The sequence below is a fragment of the Anarhichas minor genome, unplaced genomic scaffold, assembly GCF_050575085.1.
Source record: "Anarhichas minor isolate MPS153535 unplaced genomic scaffold, ASM5057508v1 ptg000027l, whole genome shotgun sequence".
In the NCBI taxonomy this organism is placed as follows: domain Eukaryota; kingdom Metazoa; phylum Chordata; class Actinopteri; order Perciformes; family Anarhichadidae; genus Anarhichas; species Anarhichas minor.
Genome location: NW_027466473.1, coordinates 10230588 through 10252926, shown reverse-complemented (window position 1 = coordinate 10252926; position 22339 = coordinate 10230588). Strand labels below are relative to the sequence as shown.

Genomic DNA, 22339 nt, shown 5'->3' with positions numbered 1-22339 from the left:
TATCGGTGGTTGGTGTCACAGTAGACACATTATTCTACTTTAAATCCAACCTAAGATTCGCTTATAGCAGTGCAGGGGTTTGTGGCTCGTCATCACATTGCTCACATGGTTAGCCTCTTGGACCAGTGCCAGAACAACACCATGCCATTAATTGCACCCGCCATATGGTCGACGCCTCATAAATGCCATTTTTACTTAAACTCCATATGAAGTTCTGGAACGACCTGCTGACATTTACACTCAATTGAATCCTGCTAAAGAGGCTGTGTATCAGAGAGTGAGAGACTCCCCAAGCAGATCTCATTTGCCACGGTGGAGAGTGGGAAGCATGCCCAAGGTGAGCTGAGGAGGCAGTGCGACGGTAACCTGAATGCTCTCCTAAAGACTTATCTGGCACTTACTGAAATGCTGTACCGTCAAACCAACTCATTAAGGAAGGTATAATAAAAAAAAATGGCAATTAAATAATCTTCATTCTGAACACGTTTAGTGATTTCTCCCTTTAGGTTACTTTCCCTGCCGAGAAATGTGCTTGTGTCAGACTGTGACACATGTTCATGATCGGGGGTATTGTTATTTTTGTTTTGGTTGAAGGTAAGTTAGCGTTTTTTTTATTTTCTTCTGAGCACCAGCGTTTTCTTTTAATTGTTTCCATTGATGAGCGACTGTGTGCTGCAGCCTATAGAGAAAAGACGCTGCACCATTTTTTTGTGCAGCCCTTCTGAGCACTTCAAGCTGAAAAATACTGCTGATGTTATTGAAGAGAATTGAGGAGAAGCTTGTTTTGGCCGTGTCTGTCTATCATGAGATTTATATGCCATAAAGACACTATCATAACAACGACCATAAGACCATAAGACCATTTGTGGCAGCGGATGGGCCGGGCACACAACAACAGGGTGTTTGTGAGCGTGTGCTTTCTTCCCCCGTACTCGTCTCTGACGGATCACCCGTCCTTGCTCTGCTGTTACGGCTGTCAGATTTAGCGGTGACAAGCTCATTTAGACTTCTCCGGTTGGTGCTGATGGTGAAAAAAACCATTGTCAAACAAATAGATAGTAGACCAAATAACAACAAGCAAAAGGGGTGATGCTAGTCGGTGGTTAGAGTGGTGTTTTGTTGCCACGATATTGTTGTCTAGAAACATAACAGAAAGTTCTCATGGCACTTTTTTGATGGAACGCTGGGATGATGAGCTCCCCGGCTCTGGCAGAAAAAGACTCTAAGTGCACACAGGCCCTGAGTCTGACTTTTTTGGGGGTAGCTGGGGAGACTACTCCCGTCGTCCTAACTTTTAGTATTCCTTTTGTTATTAGCTTTAACTTTGACTTGTGCCACGGTTGATCAAAGTGTTTCCATATGTAGAGGACAACAGTTCTGTCTCTGTTTCAGGGTTTTATGAGATGTTCCACTGAGATATTTAGGTTTAATGTTGGACATTTAGCAGGTTGTAGTGAGGTTGTTGCGTTTTTATTTTTCAAAGTCAAAAGAGGGGTTTAAAGAAACTCTTTTTTCATTTATTGTGAAACAAGGTTTAGCCCCTCTCACCACACCGATCATTTCCGTATAATCCTTATCTGGTTCAACAGCATGGGGAACTTGCTACAGAGCAGTTTACTGCTGGCTGCACTTTCTGCTATACCGACACATCTTGTGTTTTGCATTGATTTCATTAAAAACAATCAGAGTTCATATTTAAGCAGACTGAAACAGATTGGATCATTCTTCAAGTGGCGGGGAGATCGTACCCACAACCGACATACAAACAGTGGTGTATGTCTGCGAAAAGGTCATACCAACCAGACATTGTTTTCACTCGTGAAATTTAACTTAATTATAGTGCAGTTGTTACTACTCGCTGTGTCCTGTGAAAGATGAGAGTTGTATGCCAAGCATCAAATCACATCCAGATCAATAAGCACATACTATCTGTTCTGCTGTGCTGGTTTTTCAGCAGCCTAAATAGGAAGCTGCAATGATTTCTACCACTCCAGCACACATATATTGTGTGTATATATATACTGTATATATATATAATACACACATACACTCTTGTTCCAACAAATCTCGCTTTGTGAGCATAATTGATATAGTATTGCTCAGTTAATCTAATGGGATGTAAGAGTCGTCCACAGTGAGTAAGCAATAGTGAAGGGAGCCAAGTGATTTAACTTTAATGTCTTGAAATAGATAAATGATTAAAGAGAATGAACTGCAGGCAGAAGAGTGGTCGTCCTCAAGAAAATGGAGTTCAACAACTTTTTAAATCACATTATTGTACAGTACTGCAGCGTGGTGCACAGAAAATGCTTTAAATTACACATAAAAAGCACTATGAAATGTCAAAAACTGAAAATCAGCTGTAAAGCCACTCTAGCGGTGTGGTTTGGTAAAACCCTACATGCAGTCTTTAGCACAGGCTGCTGACATTACCATCTATATTGATCTAGACAGAAGTAAACATAACTGCAGCCTTCTAAATAAGAAGCAGTAAAGAGCCAAACCAGGCAGACCTGCTTTAGTAGCATGTTTGAGATTAGCTGCCGGTTCGCTGACATCGTTAAGTTTTTAAGACTACAGATTGCCTGGCAATCAACTCGTTAGGCGATGGAGATGACTGCGGCTGAGGTTTGTGATTTCCAATTATGGATCATGTTAAACCACAAACAGTTTAAGTCTCTACTCGCTGTAAACGTGATCCCGCCCTTGTAGACTCTCTACTGTCTCTCAGATTCAGCCAATTGTTAAAGACAAACAACTAATCGTATGATAATTAATGATATATTCAGGCATCTCATCATGTTTTGTCTTTTGTGAGTCAGGGTCCTGCTGGCTTAAAGAATACTTCCTTCAGACTGACGACAATACGACACAGTGCCTGCATGTATGTAAATAGGCAGACAGTGAAAATCACATGTACTGCACTGATCTTTTACCACAGAAAGTAGCCTCTGTTTCCAGTTTGTCAGTGGAAGAAATGGACCTATACTAAAACTATTTTATGCCACTTGTTTTTTTTTTTTTACCACTGAGAAACACACCACTACATCATAATGGTTCTCGGAGTAGTTTAACAAAAGTAAGTCAATTAAGATTCTAATATAGCATTAGGCAGGACACTTGGCAACCAGAGTTATTAAACAGGGATAAATCAGTTCATTAGCTCCCACTCTCTGCCCTCAAACACCTGCAGGGGACGGCCTAAGATTGTGCTGCTGGTGTGCAGGACTATACTGCCACAAGAGTGCGGCGATACACATCTGATCACAACAGGGAGGGAGACGAGATGTATTTGAGAAGAAAAAAAAGATAGAGACCTACAGGGCCAGTATACACACACACACACACACACACACACACACACACACACACACACACACACACACACACACACACACACACACACACTCACAAGTCAGCAGTGTACTATTGGTCCATACTAAGAGGATGCTGGTGTGTGCTGCTCTGCCTTTGCACCACACACACACGCACACACGCAAAACCCAGCAAAGACTGCACCGCCTCACACACCAACTCTGCAGTGACGTGAGGAGGAAGACGGGAGGCTGCTCTTATTATAATTCAACGTCAGACCAAGTTTGATAACTTGGTCTGACGTTATCCCCCCCCCCCCCCCCCTCCCCCTCCTTCCCTCCCTCTTCTCGTTCTCTCTCTCTCTCTATCCTTCCCTCTCGCGCTCTCTCTGGCCCTTTTCAGTGGTCCTCATCCACAGTAAGGAGATACGCTTTTCTCTCCTCCGCCACCTCCATCTTTGCGATAAAACACTGGATTTAGGTTTCCAGCAGCAGAAGAAGAAGAGGGCTGGCGCTGCAGTTGCGCTGGCACACATTCAGCGTGGGTGCACACAGTGAGCGAGAGAGAGAGAGAGAGAGAGAGAGAGAGAGAGAGAGAGAGAGAGAGAGAGAGAGAGAGAGAGAGAGAGAGAGAGAGAGAGAGAGAGAGAGAGAGAGAGAGAGAGAGACCCGCCGCAATCTTGTGGATTTCTTTGCGTACAAGCCCGTGTACATGGTTCTCCCCGCTCTCCCTCTGTCACATCCAGACCAGGAGTTGATTTCACTTCCCGGAGAAAAATGTGGCATCGCACAACAGCGACAGTCCTTGTTTTATTGTGGCTTTGGGGGGACTCGCTGGCAGGGTTTCCAAACCAAATCAACATCGGTAAGTTCGACGGGATACTCTTGACTACGCGTATGCGTGTCTTTGTTCACATGGTCTAAATAGGACATGTCTCTGCAAGTCGCACTGATTGGGTTATTTGCATAATTCATCACCAAGTTCACTTCTCTTCTGTGCGTCTTTGGAGGCGGTTTGGTAAAAATAGAGCTGATCCAGATAATGCAAACGTTTCAGTATCTGCAGTGCTTTATTTAGTGAGTGACAGGCTAACACATTCATTTGCTTCCTTACTTTGAATTAACTGGTGAATTATGTGTCTGATATTAACGCGTCGCCACTGCCCTCACTCCCAAGTAATATCCCGACCCCGGGAGTAAAAAAACAAAAGTGCATTCTTCATGTATGTTGGGAATAAATTAGAGCGCTGTTATATATGACATGTTCTTTCCTGTAGGCGGGCTGTTCATGCGCTCTACGGTGCAGGAGCACAGCGCCTTCAGGTTTGCTGTCCAGCTGTATAACACCAACCAGAATGCGACGGAGAAACCCTTCCACCTCAACTACAATGTTGACAACCTGGAGTCCTCCAACAGCTTCTCTGTCACACACGCCTGTGAGTAGTTACGCACTGTTGAAACAGGCCGATAAGCAATTTCTCTGCATAAGAACAGCAGGAAAAGCCTCATGATTTCACTGTTTATGGTAAAAAAAAAAAAAAAACATGATGCAATTGTTCGTTTTAAAAGTGTACACAAGTAATTATCCACTCAAACACACAATATGTGAAATATGTTTTGCTATAAGTGTCTCATTGGCCAATAGGAAAATGGCACAGATGCGTATGAGCGGAAATTGGAATGGATTGGGCTTAAAAAAGAGAAGAAGAAAAACAGACACCTGCCCAAGGGTCTGAGCTAATACAAAAACTCCTCTGTCATGCTCACCAGCTGGATGAGCATGATGGGGCCTGTAATTGGCCAAACAGGGATTTTGTAAACTGAGTAATTCAGTAATTCCAGAGACACTGATGAGCAGCACTTAGATGACTGTACTTGAAAGTGGGGGAAACAAACATTGCTATTCTGGTTGCTGTAGTATCCGGCTGTGGACATCCGATAAAGGCTTTATAGGCGATGGTTGCCAGTTATAAAGTGTATTGCGGCGGCGGTGGCTACTGGTTAAGTTGGTTGTATCATGCAAAATTGTTGCATTATATCTATTCTTTCTCCATGAACGTTCTCGTCTCTCCACTGTCAAATGAAAACATATAATCGTCATTTGTTACCACTCAATACACAATGCAGGATAGCAGCCATCTTTAGGCCGTTACCCATTTGTTTTGCAGTCCCTTTGACAATGATTTAAAATTTCACATATGGTTAAACCAGCAGCACAGTGGCGTACAGTATAAATCGCCTACGATATCAACTGTAACATGCTGTAATCCATGTAGTCATCTCTACAAACATGATGGATTCGATAGGAAGGGCTACGTAGTGTGAGATGGCTTCATAATTGGTCTACCAGTCAATCCTCTGCCATGTTGGGCACCAAGCTCTGCCTGGAGAATTAATTTGTTATCCTTCTTCCCACCAACTGCACTCCACACTTCACGCTTAAGGATCAGCTCTCCAAAACCTGTCAGCTGCTGTAGAGACGGCTGTGTGAACCTAATGAAGTGAGAAAAGGGCCGAAAAAGAGAGGAAAAGTTGAACACAATCGCACCTCGTACATCTAGGGCTCGGCTGTGATAAAAATGCAAAAATGCCGTTGAGGTGATGTGTAGTTGTTGGTGGGAGCAGCAGGGAGATAGCAGTAGCCATGGGGAGAAGTTTCAGAGAGATGTAGGTTTACACACTCACACCTTGATGCGGTTCGACCGCAGCCTTGCACCGCCGGCTGCTGAGTGATTGCATACGGGCGGCTGTGGGGTCGGCGCTTAGCTCAAGGGCACTTCAGCAGTTGTTACTGAGGAAGAGATGAATATTACACGCTTGGCTTGTCAAGATCAAAAGCACAAACCTGTTTTTCATAAACCTGTTTTTCATTTAAAGGAGTCCAAAAGCAAGCTATTATATAAAACCACTCATCCAGAAGAAGCATTTCTTGTGACAGTGTGAGTGAGCTGTTTTCCCTCCAGTCTTCTTTAACCCCTCGGTTAAACATGAGTTTGCCTTTGCTCCTCTGTAGTTACACTAGAGGATAATGCTTTTAATATTGTCTTATCTTCTGCGATTATTATACCAGGTATCGAATGGAACTAAAAAGATGTGTTCCTGCACCACGTGGTGCCCTGTACAGTTAACCTGGGGACAAAAAGAGGCCTGTTGAATTCAAATAGCAATTCATGTATATGTTTGGTTCATGCACCTATTAAAGATTCAGGACATAGAGCCAGGATTCTTTTTGAGTAAACATGAATCCATTGTTTTCCAAAGAAGCTTCAAGTTTTTTTTCCGGAAAGGATAAAAATAAAAACAAGATAATCGGTAGGATTAATTTTGGCAAGATAAGCTGATGCAAGCTAAGCTAGATGCTTCCCAATTGAGAAAGACCAGTGAGCAGCTCATTATGGAGACCAGCTGGGCCAGCTTGTGACTAAGACATTGCTTGAAAGATGCACCAAACTCCATTATTCTTATGTTAGTGGTCTGGATTGCATAATGCCCTGCTCGCCTGGCAGGTGTTGATGTAGCAAATGAATGTGATGATTATGATTTGACACATTTCTATTCTGGCAAGAATGACAGTTTAGTCATTGCTGTGCTTTCCCACAGCTCACATTGTTACATTTTCTGTTTTTATAATAGATTTTTAGATGAGCAAGTGTTATGAGGGGACTGTCTACAAAACTTCCAATTTTGTATATTGTGAAGGTAATAGGAATTACTTTTCGCTCGGAGCTCCTTTGTTGCGTTTGTTGTGCGGCCCCTGAATGGAATAAAGCAGGACAACACCGCTGTCCTCCAGCTGGGTCAGTATGTAATGATTGTTACAAATCCCTGATGGCAAATGACTGTGTTATTGGCAGTGTGGATCAATAGGTGGAAGGCTATAGTCCAGCAGTGTGTGTGTGTGTGTGTGTGTGTGTGTGTGTGTGTGGCTCCAGTTTGTTCTCCAGTATGGAAAAATCAATTCCCACCAAGCGTTCATTTTCTCTATCTCTCTACTAATTTATGGCTGTTCTCCAACTTCCCCAGACCAGAGTCACTGAATCTCCAGTTTGATGCCTGCATAGAAACAAACACACCTGTCAACGGCCAATAAGACTTTGCAGCAAACTATTTCATTGCAACTTGATTGAATTGATGCGGACAAAGAGAACTTCACTGTGCCGTTGTGTTTATTATCTCACCAAGTTGTGGCTGTCTGGAGGGAAGCTGCAGGACGTATTGATGTGACACCTTGCCTCAGGCCAGGACAGATCGTGTGCATAACTGCAGAAATGGGAAGGTTATATCCATTAAGACCGAGGTCAGGGCAGGAAGAGACGGCGGATACACAGAGGCCCGGCCGGACACTGAGGGAGAGGTTAAACCAAGTGCGTGTGGGATTATAGTTTTTTGGATATGCTGACAGAGCAGACAGATCATTTCACATTTTGACCCCCAAAGCATTTATTTAATGTATAATCAAGTTTCTGTGTTTATTACATTGATTAACTGTCCACAAGTGTAAAATGCTTGTGGATAAATCAACATTTCTCAAGCTTTAATTTCTGTGCACATATTTAGTTACAGTAGATGTTGCCATGTAAGATCTACGCGATATAAAAAACCCAACTTAAAAAGCCGCATCATTCCCTTTCAAAGACCTTTCCTCCTTCAACTCTCTGCAGCAGCATGATTCTATTCAGACCAGCATTTTTCCAGAGATGAACTTTTAATTCGACAAAATGTCAATGTGACAGTGTGTTTCTTATTAGAGTGTTTGTTATAGCCACCTATCCTCCCTCTGCTGTGACTCAACCAGTGTGATGCTGCTCAGACAGAGGCTAATGTTAGAGCACTTCACTGTGTAGGCAACGGACAGTCCTACTAATGCAGCATAGACCAGTTTATGCAGCCAGATCTCCTCCTCCTCCTCCTCCTCCTCTTCTTCTACTTCTTCTTCGTTTGCATTATTAAGACTATGGTGAATACATTGACTCATCAGATGTGTCCAAATAAGGACATTTTAGTTTTTTTTGCAGTGCTTGTATGCAAATTTGGCATGTGAAAAAGTATGTGATGGTATGAGCTAAAACCATCCCATTATTCCTTGCCTTGTTGTTGGCATAGAAACGGCGCAGGCAGGGGATAGAGGAGCAGCAGCACACATCGGCAAACTTTGAATGTGTAAACTACTCCAAGATTAGATGTGTTTTTTAGTAACAAAGAAAAGGAAAGAATCGTGTTCGTTTGGTGTGAACGTCACGTTGTTTAAAGTTGGCTGTGGATGCTGAATTGCTGTAGTATTCGATACGTTATTTAAAGGAATGGGATAGAAAAGAAATGTTGTGAATTATGCATAGTCGCTTTCTGGCCAAGAGTGAGATGAGAAGATTGACACCAGTTTCAAATGCTAAATGTGAAGCTGCAGCCAGCATTAAGACTGAAAACAGAGAACAACAGCTCCAAAGGTCACAGAATCCGCCTGCCAGCACCTCGAACATGCACGACTTAAAATGTATCTTATTGCTGTAGTTCGTATAGAAACCAGAATGCAGAAATGACACGATGTGATATTACAGGGGGATTATGTGCCGGACTATTATTTTTGGCTCGGAGCAATAACTGGTGTCTTATTGTCTCTGTGAGGTTGCCAGGCAACCAGCGAAAAACACAACATGTTAATTAGCTTGAGAGTTGCTGGTCGGCGTTACCTTAGGGCTGAGCCCAGCTAGCTGTTTCCTGTCTTTGTGGTAAACTGAGCATATTTACTGTACAAACACAAGAGCGGTATCGATCTCTGTCTCTCCGATCTCTCAGAAATAAAAGCCAATGCTAAATGTATTTCACAAAAGGCCTTAGCTGTTCCTTTAATTATTTACCAACGCAACAGCATCGCACACGGCCATCAGCTTTAAATGGATCCTCTCGATTAGGGAGCCATCGAAACAGAAAGCATGTCCTTTTCTCTCACGATGCACCGATAAAAATATATCCGAGTTACTGCCACTGCAGCCAGAGTCCTGTCAGTTTGGATGAGCTGCCCCAAGTTGACAAGTGCTCATCCTCAGATTTGTCACGGCGTTCTCATTGGGGAGCATAATAACAACATAAAAGCTTTCAGAACGTCTTTACGGTAATTGTATCTCACTAAAGCGTCATGTTACTTGCAGGCAATGCCGTTTCCCTAACCGATACTGTGACTGACATGAAAACATGCGTTGACCCTTAGTTTAATAAGAGCTTTTAGGGTGTATTGCTGTGGGGCAACACAACACTCATGGGTCATCATGCAGCATGAATACATGAGCTTTCTTTGAACAAGGGAGTGCTAATGTTAAAGAAATGGCCACAGCTACAACAGTGGCTTTTAAATATCAGTTGCCTGAAAACATCAGTCAGTCAAGTGCAAAAAGCTAAATGTATTTGGCCACACAGGCTCACACAGCACAGCCATCGAGGGGAAGATTCTTATTTCTTGTTTTCCCTCACATGGTTATGAAGCTGTAAAATGGCGGAATAGTACTGAATAGGTTCGGGGGCGAGCCACTGGAGATGTGTAGTTAGTCTTTCATCCTGTGCATCAGCATGTGCGTACATGTCAGCGCTGTAACAGAGCGACGGTGATCACTACTGACAAGCTACAGTGATGCTGCAGCAGTTTGTTGCAGTCTTACACAACGTCCTTCAGGGAGGCTGCCTCTGAAAGCTCTGCTGTTATCCGCTAAATGTTACCTGAGATTAACCGAGGACGACGAGCTGTGAACTACACAGAATAACGCGAAAGAAAACCAAAGATGCCGTCGGGGGGGGGCGAATAATTTAGAGAGGGGCTTTGGAAAAGTTGGATGAGCTGTTGAATGTTAAGGAGTAAAATCACGTGGAGTGCTTTAGTGTTTTAAATTCACAGGAAACAATTCAAACCAGTTTGTTATTCGTACTTGATACTATTTTGCTCTTCCTAGTTAGACATGTGTGTCACGGTATTTTACAAGGCTGAGCACCAGAGTAGGTGATTAGAGTTAATGAATTGTGAAAAGATTAAGAGTTGTGTTTTATAATTCATTTGAATCAATGAAATCAATTAATTTCATGGACTAGAAGGAAGAATGTTTGATGCTGTAATGAGTTATTTGAAACCACTTTGCATACAGAGTCATAACATTTTCCACTTTTCACCTTTTTTTTATGTGTTTTTGACATGAATCCATGTTCCAGTGTCCTCTGCAGTATTACAGAACTCCAACCTTTTCAAATGGAGTTTGTGGTATTCCTCTGTTCCTTGTAATAGTGGTCCTTGGATGATGCTTTTGCAGTATATGCAAAACATGTGTAGGTGGAGTGTTAGAAGCGCTTTTACTGCGGTGCAGGGAAATATTAAAGTGTATTCTTCCGTACAAGACTCCAATAGCCACAGGCCATCTCTGCGTATCACTGCTGTAGATTTCCTCCAGTCATGTTCTTTTAGCGTGTGGGTTGAATCCAGTTGTATTCCTCAGATTAGGGCTAATCCAACAGTGTTGCCCCGATCTTTGTGTATAATGAATATCTGCAGGGGGTAACCCGCTGGAAGAAAACGTGTGCTTTCACAAAGCCGTAATCTGTGAAGAAGAGGGAACTCCAGCCAACATGCAACCACACTGCCTCAGGAGAAACACCTACTCGAGCTTCAGTCCCTGTATGCCCTCTGCTTTCTCCGCGGTTGGCCAGCTGGCATGAATTGCACAACAATGCAGACTGTAATGCGGAGACAAATATGAAACGCTTAAATGTCATGACACAGAGATCATTGGAACCTGATTTTCATCTGAAAACAAACATTTACTTTAACGGTGAAATGGAACTGGCACGTCTTAACGAGCCTTCGAGTAGAACGAGTGCAGCTTGCTGAACTCAAACTAGATGAGATGCTGTGAAGAGTCACTGCTCAAAAGCTCATGTGCCATTTCAGAAACATGCCTGATGCATTTGGTATCGTTTTCATCAGCCATGTTAGTGGCTCAACGTCAGTCCACCACTTTTTTATACTGAAATATCTCAACAGCTATTGGAAGAATTGCCGTGACATTTTGTCCAGACATTTCGAGTGCCAAGAGGATGAATCTTAATGATGGTGATCCTCTGACATTTCCTCTAGTACCAGCTGCAGTTTTGTGGTTTTGACTGAGGTATCTCAACAACTAGTGGATGGATGAACTAATGATATATCCATCTGCCTCAGCTGTACTTTATGTTAAGCGCTATTTAGCAAATGATAGCCTGCTAACATGCTAAGCTAAGATGGTCAACGTGGAAAACACAAAGCCCAGTTTAAATGTTTTTTTTCATGTTTACGTAGCACAGTGAATGCAATCCATCCAATCCATATGCTTTTTAGCAATCCACCTCACAGTCCACCTCACAGTCAATTTTATTAGAGTCCATTGTGTATTATACTCTTTGGCAGTTGCCTTGATTCCATTCAATTGTCAAGCTAAATGTATAATGTCTTTTGAAATGTCGTAAAAACCTAAATGCGAATTAGCCGCTTCTCCATCAACTGGTTTGGAGCGAATAAATTTGACTCCAGCGTTGTCTTTTGGTTGCAAGTCTATAAGAAAATGTCTCTACTTCTCACTTGATTTATTACCTCAGTGAACATTGTGAACGTGTATTTATGGTCTCAATCGCTAGTTTTAAGCCTTCGTCAATTCAGCATGATGTTCATTTAGTAAATTATTGTCTCATTTAGAGTAAAACAGATCATAAAGCAGGGTGTGCTTTAGGGCGGGGCTACCTTGTGATACCAAGGCGTTGTCCAGCCTGGGAGTTGTCTGTGTTTTTGTCTTACAGCATTAACCCTTTCTTAACCCTGACCTTTTTTTTTTTTAGCTAATGAAATTTAATTGAAACATTTTTGTTACTTAAATATGTACATTTTCAATCTTGGCCTTTTATTTAACATGGAGCCACTCATGCTAATTCAAAAACCTCGGCTGCTGTATTCTTGCAATCAGTACTGATGAAAATTGAATCAAGGACTTTTCACCTTTTCATGTCTTTCTGCTGAGAAAGTACCCATGAATAGAATGCAACAATTGCATTGGAAAGTTAGCCTTAGGGCGTTCATTGGATAAAAACATAAAATATACTTATGGGTATAAATGATTTAGGTTTTCCTGCATTATGAGCTGTAAAAACAAATCCTGTTGGTTTGCTTCTCACCGTCCAAAGACTCTACAAGAACCTTCAGAATATAATATGATTCCTATGTGTGAATCCAAACCACACACCCACAATACCAAAAGGGGGTGATTATATAAGTTCATCCAACATCTTCAATGTTTCATTACATGCTGCCCAGTGCATGCTGGGAGGGCTTGATCCCCTCCATGCCTCTGTTAAAGCAGAAACTGAATTACTGAGGGTGAAAATTGGTTCTTTGTAAACTTTATGACCTCTGATGGTAACATGACTACAGCTGTTTGGAAACGCCTCTATACCGCTATAATGTGTTGTTGCTCAGGTGTCAGACACAGTCCTAAGATATTCCCACAGCATCCCTGTGCACCCTGTCCAGCTGACACACTAGACACTGGCTGGCAGAATGCAAAGAAGGCATTTCCAGGCATGTTACCTGGAATAACAGGGGAGGGATCTTGGTTGTGTGCTTTTGACCTTGCAAACTATCATTCAGAAGATAGCAAAGCATAGCTGCCCGGCTCGTTTCGACAAGGAAACACTGAATCTGCTGAGTGTCTGTCAGTCAGCACATTTACAGGATTTGTTTGCATCCTCTGTCCAGCGTAGTGATGGTGTCTCATTAGGAGATCCCCTTTAAACCATAAGTGGAAAAAGATCTTGATTACTTTAACGTTGATAGAATAAGTAGTCTAGTGAACTGGCTTAAGTTAGGGACGATCTGTGTGGCATGATGGGAAAATGGATGATTGACAGTTGAGATTTCTTTCCACAGCTGTAAATCATGCAGAGGTTACAGAACCCTTACATTAAACATCAAGGGAAACCTGATGTAAGAACCAGTGTGACGTGACATAAATTATTACGGTGAATTTTGCATTGTGATTCATTTAAAGTAGGGACTTTGCAATCAGCTGAGAATGAAAAGTCGACAGAGATCCTAATGAAGATAGGTATTTATTTGATTTTTGTCCCGCTTCCACATGCGTAAGGGCTAATTTATAGCTAAAAGGGTTCACAAACCTTCCGGCTCGTAGGCTTGTGAGCTTCATCCTGTCCAAGCGTGTGGCCTCTTTGGTGTTCAGATTCATTCAGTGTCTTTAAGTAACTGTTCAGCACAAGACACCGTGAGATTCAGTCACCATGACTATCGGTTGGTTGACCACTTTGGTCCAGACTGAAATATCTCAACAACTACTCGATTGCCATGAACTTCTGTACAAACAGTAATGGTTGCCAAATGATGAATTCTAATGACTTTGATAATCCACTGACTTCTCCTCTAGCTCCACCATGAGATTGACATTGTGGCTTCAAGTGAAATGTCTCCACAACTATAGCCATTAGAATTCAAGAATTGAATAACTACATATCCAATAATAATAATTTGGAGTTTCTCTTTGACCCCATCCTTTTATATGTTGGTAATTTTGGGATTGCAGCTGCATATCTGTGCCATATATCCTCTGCCTTCTTCTCTTACTGATCATGTGAGCCTGGGTCGAGGCAGGTATTCCCATATGGCCGAGACCAACACGGCCTCCCTCTCCCTCGTGGAAACAAACTGAAGTCCTGCTGCGCTCGTCTCCTCTAGTATCACTGCAGGCACTGCTCTCAGACAGCAATCGTCACAAAAAGTAGAGTCGTTGTCCTCACTTTGTCCAAGTGCAGTATCCCACCTCAAGGCTCTCACCAGTGACTCAGTGCAAGAGAACTCACCTCCTCATCTCAGTGTGAGTCCTCCTCTATCATTTTCCTCATTCTCACTTTCTTGTGCGCATAAAGTTTAATATTCTCACTGTGTGCGGTGTTCCCTTTTTCAGGCGAGGACAGCAGCTCCCCTCTATTTCCCCTCAGCGATAGAGCTTTAAGAATTCACTTTGTAGACTCGGCTCTGCTGTGCACATAAACCACAGGTTCATCCCTACATCAGCAAGTTTTATGATAGACTCAAAAAAAGATCCTGCGGCTGTCAGCGGGAGAGACCTTCAAAGCTGCAAAGCCTCGAGTTTCAGGAAGACGTACGATAGGGTCGGTGCCGCTGGAGCTGCTGCATCAACCTGTTAAAGTTGGACGAGTTGGCGAGAGCTGAAGAGAAGCAGAGAAATGGATGAGTGCGAACAGGAGAAAGCAACAGTAATGAAAAGGCAGATGTGGGTGTTAGGGGATGGAGGAAATAATATGGAAGTAGACTGAAAGAGAGGTGGGTTTTTTTTCCAGGTGGATATTAATCATGCATATAAAGTGTGTGTTTGTATTCTGAACAGAAATGCACAGAGCCTGCAGTGACAAAAAATAGCTCCACGTTCCCTCTGTAATAAAGTAGATGATGCGTATCTTCATTGCGGACCATGATTAGGGGAATTCACCGCAGTTGACTGGTGTTTACTGCTCCATGAGCTCAAATATATGATTTCATTGGTCCTTTAGCAGAACAGGCTGTCTTTTTCACAGAACGCTATTGTTCCCATTTTGAGAATTGAATTGAATGATATTGAGTCTGGTAAAAAGTCTTAATTGTATTGCTGCCCTCTACTCTTTCTTTTAATTAGCATTGGCTGAATATTTGAAAAATCTGTGTTGTGGTGAATAATGTTATCTGCAGAAAGAGCCACTGTGAAGCACGGTGAATCCAAAACTGCATAGAAGAGAACTCACTCTGACATGTTTCTGTTATGAAGGGAGAGGCTTATTTAAGTGTTTATGAAAGGCCCATCGAGTCCTTGAAGCTGAACAATTGTTCGTCAGATACAAAACAATGGTGCAGCCGCCCCTGGAAGATTATTTTCCTAGATTGCAGCATTTATTTTTTGCCAGTAACACCAAACAGGTGCAGGCTTTATTTCTGTGAATGCATGAAAATTTAAATAAATGACTGAGGGAAAGAGTGAACCAAACTATCAAGTGTGTGTGTGTGTGTGTGTGTGTGTGTGTGTGTGTGTGTGTGTGTGTGTGTGTGTCTGAACCCCAACTGACCACATGGAGAGAAATCACAGAACTGTAAAATTGATTTAATTGTGCTTGCAGACATAAATGTTTGGTCAGATTTCACCAGTTTTCTCTCGAGTTCAACCTAGACAATGCATTTTTTTTCCCAAAGAGAGGACTCATTTAAAAACAACAACTCATGAAAGGTTGTTTAAAGACTTTTCTGGCTTTTAATTGATGTTACTTGAGGCAGCGGCGGTTTGGGCTGAAGACTACAAGTTGGAAAATGAAAGACAGAGTTAGAAAGAAGTGATCCTACCAGACCTCAGTGGTAGACTCCTCATCTCTGTCTAACACACAAATCTCAGACCAAACTGTCAGTGGTCGAGTTGCATTGTGGGTAATGTGAGCACAGGGTTTTGACAAAAGACGGTAATTAAAAAAACGATGGACTCTGTGACCTCACAAAACTCAAGAATTCACATGTTAATTATGACCATTTTATACAAATGTCGTATTGGATAAAGTGAGGGATGTAATATGCGACTTGACTGGTTGGTGGAGGCATACTAACATGAGGCAGTAATTCTAGTATTTTAGTCTGACAGTGTTCAAGTGCTAAATCAGTGGCGCACTCTTTTAGAATGTGTTTTGCACCTTTACTATAAGTGAAATTCATACAGTATGTTACAGGGTGGACTTTCCACAGAGTAGAGGAGGTGGATTGGAGATACTTAGCAGCGTCGGTGAACAGTGTCGGGATCTGCTTTCAACAGAGGGACAGAAATATGAGAGCAGCACTCCTGGTTTGAAATGTTCCAACATTTGCTTCAGTTCTTACTAACACTAAGACAATGGTCATATCCCTGATTGAGTCCTCTAAGACCAAGTGTCTGATGCACTGAATGTTGATGGCCGGAGCTCATTTCAAAAGGCCCGCAGATGGCGGCAGATAGGGCTTGTTATAAATCTTTTATACTGCAGCACAGCCCGGCGCTTGCACATTTGCATGCTCATGTGTCGGGGTATTTGTCCATTAAAGAGCTGTGGCCAATGCACTGATTTCCCCATTATTTCTAGTTGATTACCCAAGCAGTTGCATTTAGACCAAGGAGAAGTGAAGGGCACCGGGCAGCAGAGCATGGCCATGGGGAGCAGACATCCCACATGGCACCCAATTATTCAGATCGCCGCTGCGTCACTAGAACGATAAACGCCATCATGAATCCCCCCACACCTCAAGCTTGTACGAAAGTTTTTACCCTTACATTGGCCATTAGGGGACTCAGCTTTTTAAACTTTCAATATGTTATGACATTTTGACCTTAACTTTGTTTGAAAGGCCAGTTTTCTGTCTGTCGGCATCCCTCCTGACTGAAAGAGTAGATGATCAGCAATGACTCTGTCTTGACTCTGTGCTGGTCCCTGTCCTTTGTCTCCGTCACCAGTCTGCTCCCAGTTCTCCCGGGGAGTCTACGCCATCCTCGGCTTCTACGACAGGAAGTCCATGAACACGTTGACCTCCTTCTGCGGGGCGCTGCACACCTCCTTCATTACTCCCAGCTTCCCCATTGACGCTGACGTGCAGTTTGTCATCCAGATGAGGCCCGGTTTGCGAGGAGCTGTTCTCAGTCTGCTGGACCATTACAAGTGGGAGAAGTTTGTCTACCTTTACGACACTGACAGAGGTAAGAGCAGCCGTCTTGGAAAGTAACACACACGCACACACACAGCTATGGAAACACCACAGGCTTTCAGTTGGAGGCAGAGGAGTAGTGCAGAACATCTCGTTGCTAGAGAAAGTGGAAAAAGTAATTGGCACGCCAAGCCCTGCTCATGCAGAGGTGTTATTATACAGTGTATGTGATCAGTCTTTAATATGTAAATCCCTCATCCCCAATCTTCATCCTAAATGGTCTGATACATTTTAATCTATGCCGGTAATGATCCTAAATTACCTCTCTCTGTGACTGAATCCTGCTGCAGTCAATAGCTCCTCGTTTCGGAGGAATGAGTCATTCACAGGTGCCGCTGATCCGCCGCCATAGTACAACTCCAGCCGCCTGAGCCTCTAATCCTCTCTGATTAGCATTTAGCTCTAATTGGATTATATAAAGACAGAACACAACATACTGTAACTTCTGCATCTGCTTAATGGCCTCCTGCTCCACTCATGTAGGCCAACTATTTACAGACGTGGGTCTTGGTGGTCCTCTTGAGGGTCAGCATCTGGAGAGGCTGAGTTAAGAAGGAACACTTTGTCTGTGTAGATTGGCCCGAAAGCTGGCCATACACTGTTTTGGGCAGAAAATATATGTGTCATGTGCTTCCATTTGTGTGTTTCTTTTTTTTTTTAAACTGATGTTAGTTGTATTTCAGATCACTCAATGGATGTAGAGATTTTCTGGGTGCCGTCTCTGCTGATAAATGTGCCAAACGGTTCAGAACTGTGCATTCCATTTTTAAACCGACATGGAGCATTTCTAGGACAAGTACACTCCTCATTCACTTCCCCCGCCTCACTTTATATATCTCCAGCTCAGGTGGGTGTCATGAAACTCATTCTCGCGGAGCCATTTTCTGCAATTTCTGCAAAAACATTTTTTGGCAATTTTTTTTACATAAATGTAAATATGTCTTAGACAAAGTAAGAGCTTCTTGAAAGTATTTTAACAAACAAAGACTAGAGCAACACTTTCATAATTGCCATGTATATGTTCAGAGCCATGTTTGACCTCATTAACGAACGAGGTTGTTAGTGCTCTCTATGTGGAAGGGGGACCTCGGTTTCATTGGCTGACCGATATGTCTCAGTGTTTTGGTGTTTTGATGTTGATTGTAGAATCTGATAATTGGCTGGCTGCCGTGGTTGAGATAAAATGATTAAGCTGTTTATAGCCTCTCTTGGGCACAATCACCCTTCTCAGAAGTGCTCCCTGACGTGGCCCTTAGGGCTCGTAACTTTTTTTTGGCCTCTCTCACCTGCTGTGACGAGGCTGACGGGCCACCATCTGTAATACTCTGCCCATTTCCACAGTGTGACTGTGACGTAGTGTAAACACTGTAGTTTTGAATGGATTCCCAAATGCTGCACAGCTTGTGTTTGCTGAGAGGCTAGTTAGCCATCCCATTTCGGCTGCCAGTCCCAGCCTGCTCCTCCCCGTCAAGGCCTTGGAGCAATATAGCCAACGCTAATCCAAATATCAGTTTAATCTTCATTATAGGAGGAGTGCTCTATTTAAGGCCGGAGAGGAACTTGAAGGGGGTTCTCGGGAGACGCTTGTGTGAGTGACTGTTGATAGTTTGTGGAACAGTATGACAGTAAAAGGCTGTCGAGGCGTTTTACAATGCTACGTGTAATGCCTGTCCCATGGCAAGACACTGATCGGAGCCTTTCATTCAGAACAAAAGCAAAGGCATCTTTAAGTCAGTTTGAAATTGGAAAAATCATTAAAATAATACAGTCTCTGTCTTCCATTTCATCACTCACCATAAGAGGGATTTTATTTAATATAGCCCGAAGGCATAACTACCATCAAAAAGGTATCTGTATGATAGGATTTTGACTGTAATAGAAAATAAAATGCCCAGAGATACCACTTAATGTACCCATGCATAAACCGTCTGATATTATATAATTTTTTTATGTGTATCTCAAATTGGAAATTGCATCGCCATCAAATAGGTTGGGCTTCACTTTCATGTTGGAGATGCCGTCCTCTGACGGCAGTATTGTACTGATGTAAACTGCCTTAACTGACACATTCGTAGTGGTGATCAAAGAACGAGGAGAGTTTGTTTCTCTCAGCGCTTCGCACAGATTGGGAGTCTGTTTCTGTTTCATGCAGCCCATGGTCTCATTAGAAGAAATTAATTGTTTGACAAATATAAGTGGTGCAAAAGGGGAAAAAACACAGATCCAAGATAGCACAACAAAGACTTCACACTCATGAGTCATTGAAGACGTGTTTATCTGCCGCAGTGCATCATCACCTATTAATCCTGGACGTACAGGCTATGAAAGGTCCTCATTAAACAGACTAATGGCTGCTGGCAGAACAGACCTCTTGAACCGAGGAACATCTGGGCAACACCAGCTGGCCACTCAAAGTAGGACCACACCAGGTTTTTTCTTATTTACATAGTTTACTACAAATTGCATATAGTGCTTAAATACGTTACAAGGGGTACCGCAGTATACCATTCATGCCAGTTATTAAAACATTAAAGTGCAATAATGTTTGTCGAAATGATGCCAATTTACACAACAATCCTACTTGATTAAAAGCAGCTACAGTATTCCAGTGACCAAAACATGCTGTGTGTAGAATTGTGTTTTGGCTACAGTTCTTTGAATGACTTAGATTGTATAAGATAACAAAGATTGTACTGATGTCAAGAGACAAAAAGTCTCACTGCCGTTGAGAAACATACAATCGGAAAAACATTTCCACAGAAAGAATCAACAGACAGAATAACTTCTTCTAATGCGTGTCTTGGGGGGTGATTTTGAGAACTGTCGTTTCATTAAGAACAATATTTAGAGTACAGTATGTTCCCCGTTTGATAATGGGAGACTGTTGTATCGCATTACAGTTTGTATCTCCGTCCTAGTCCTCTCCTCTATGATGACCTCTATGTATTCTGATTAACACAGTAATGCGGATGTTGTTGCAGTCCTAAAGTCTGATTTGTATTACTATACTACATGTGTATACAGTGTTGGATGGTTTAAAGCGAGACTGTGTAACTAAAACACATCATACTTTCATCCAACACAAAACAGGAGTTTTGCTGTTCTGACTTTACTTGGTCTGGTATGAGCATTACAGTAGCTTATGGTGGCTAATGTTTACTAACTTTAGATGGAAATGTTTTAGCATTTGCAATTATCCCATGAAGCTACATAGTCGATCTTTAATCTATATAACACAGGGATGCATCATATTGCATGAGCTTATCGTATGTTTTGTGTGTGAAGTCTTAATTTGTTAGGTAACTTTATCTGTTAGATAAATGTAGACCGTTAAAGAGTATAATATTTTCATCTTAAATTTAATGGAGTAGAATTCCTAAGTAGCATGAAATGGACAAACTCAAATAAAGTCCAAGTACCTCAAAACTGTATTTAAGCACTATCATTTAGTAAATGTCCTCCAGATTCATGAACTCGACATAATGCAAACTAGATCTAAATTTATTTTTGTTGCAATTAAAATGAAGGAGGACAATCTAACAACCTTAACTGCAGCTTTTTTTTCTCCATCCTCCTGCCCTTCTGAAAAATGGGTATGGTGGAGAATTTGCATTGGGTGTGTAATCACGCTGCCCTGCTGCTGAATGTCTGGTTGGTTTCGTCTCCGCAAGGAAACGTCTGATTAATTGCACACTGCTAAAGAGCTGCACTCAGCAGTCAGGCGCACAGGCTCATTAACAGAGAGTGGGAGAGAGAGAGAGAGAGGGAGAGAGAGAGAGAGAGAGAGAGAGAGAGGGGGAGAGAGAGAGAGAGAGGGGGAGAGAGAGAGAGAGAGAGAGAGAGAGAGAGGCCGTATGGCACAAAGCAGCTGTTTACACTCTGTGAACACCTTACTGCACCTTCACTTCGAAATGGACATATATCAATAGGCCTTGACCCCCTCCTCTGTGGGTGAATACTGTTTTCCTCCCAGGCCCTAATATTGAGATACATCAATCAATCTCCTTTGCTTCGAGAGAGCTGTTATCCCGGTTCAAGGACTCTCTTGTGCCTCGTAGAGAACATAGAAAGAACAAAGGCAAGTGTAACTGGGATACACATGTAACAGAATAACTAACTAGTGTCTGAAAGGTACTTTTTTTGTAAGATGTGTTTCAAAGGATTCTGAAAAACATACCGTAGAGATGCAGATGAGAAAGCACAAGGCTGACAAAAAAAAGATTCTCCAAGGTTAGACAGAACTGTGTCAAATTTAATACAATTTCAAAAGAGAACCTTTTCTTTTGTTTTCTTAAGGAGAGCGTGTTTATTTGGCTCCATGTTTTTGAGAATCCTCTCTGGCTCGGTGTTGAATGAATTTAAGATTATCTGTGGGAATCAGATTGCCTTAAATTTACATCTGGGAATGGAGTGTGTTTGGAAAAGCAGTTTTAGATGCTGTGTGAGTGTGTGTGTGTGTGTGTGCGGTGATGTCACTCATGGAAACTTCAAAGAGCTGTGTGCATTCAGTGAGAAGATACAGCTGAGGCGGTAGCCGTAGTGTTTCTGCATGAACCAAACCTCTTCTGTTGTCAAGCGCTCACTGCCAGATGCCCAAAATGGCACCAATTGATCCATGTTCATCCACGCATGCAGAGGCAGTGCAGCTCGAAAACAACATCAAACAACATGTAAGCTGCAGACTTTCTGCTCCACACTGCAGTGTCGAGCCCATTGTATCTAGAAATTTGTGTATATGAATTATGAATACAGAATATCAAACATTTTCCGGCCCAGGGAGTGAGAATTTATAAAATACGATGCTTGTATGTCCCGGCTTTGGATCATTTGTAAGTTAAAGACTCCAGAGATGGAAATGGCTCAGTCACTTGTTGTGGACATTTTTGCTTTCAAACATTAAGACACATTTCCTCCATTGAACAGATTGGCCGACAGGCTTTCATTGCAGAGATGGGAACACGCTACTGTAGCTGCAGCAACCTTCAGAAAGACGTTACATAACTTTAAACAGGAGCATCACTTTTTAAATCTTTGTTCTTTGCTTGAAAACACTTGGCCTCATTACAGATAGTCCGTACTCTGGGCAGCTCTACGTGACCAGCTGAATATACATGAACAAAGTCAATACTGCACCAGTCTAGGATGCATTCATGGCTAAACTGGCAAAAATGGACAGAAAATGTACATGTGGTTCATTGCTATGAGTCCTTTCACACAACCTCCTGGTCTAGTTTGCTTAAAGCGACCC

At 42.4% G+C, this 22339-nt stretch overlaps 1 protein-coding gene across 1 annotated transcript in view; it reads left to right on the top strand.

The window, feature by feature from the left end:
- The first annotated feature begins 4026 nt into the window (after window positions 1–4026).
- Window positions 4027–22339, top strand: part of LOC142960552 (glutamate receptor 3-like) — a 58029-nt gene continuing 39716 nt past the window's right edge. The window contains 4 exon segments of the mRNA XM_076102430.1: window positions 4027–4069; window positions 4072–4179; window positions 4592–4750; window positions 16844–17083. Coding sequence (XP_075958545.1) covers window positions 4027–4069; window positions 4072–4179; window positions 4592–4750; window positions 16844–17083 — 550 coding nt within the window.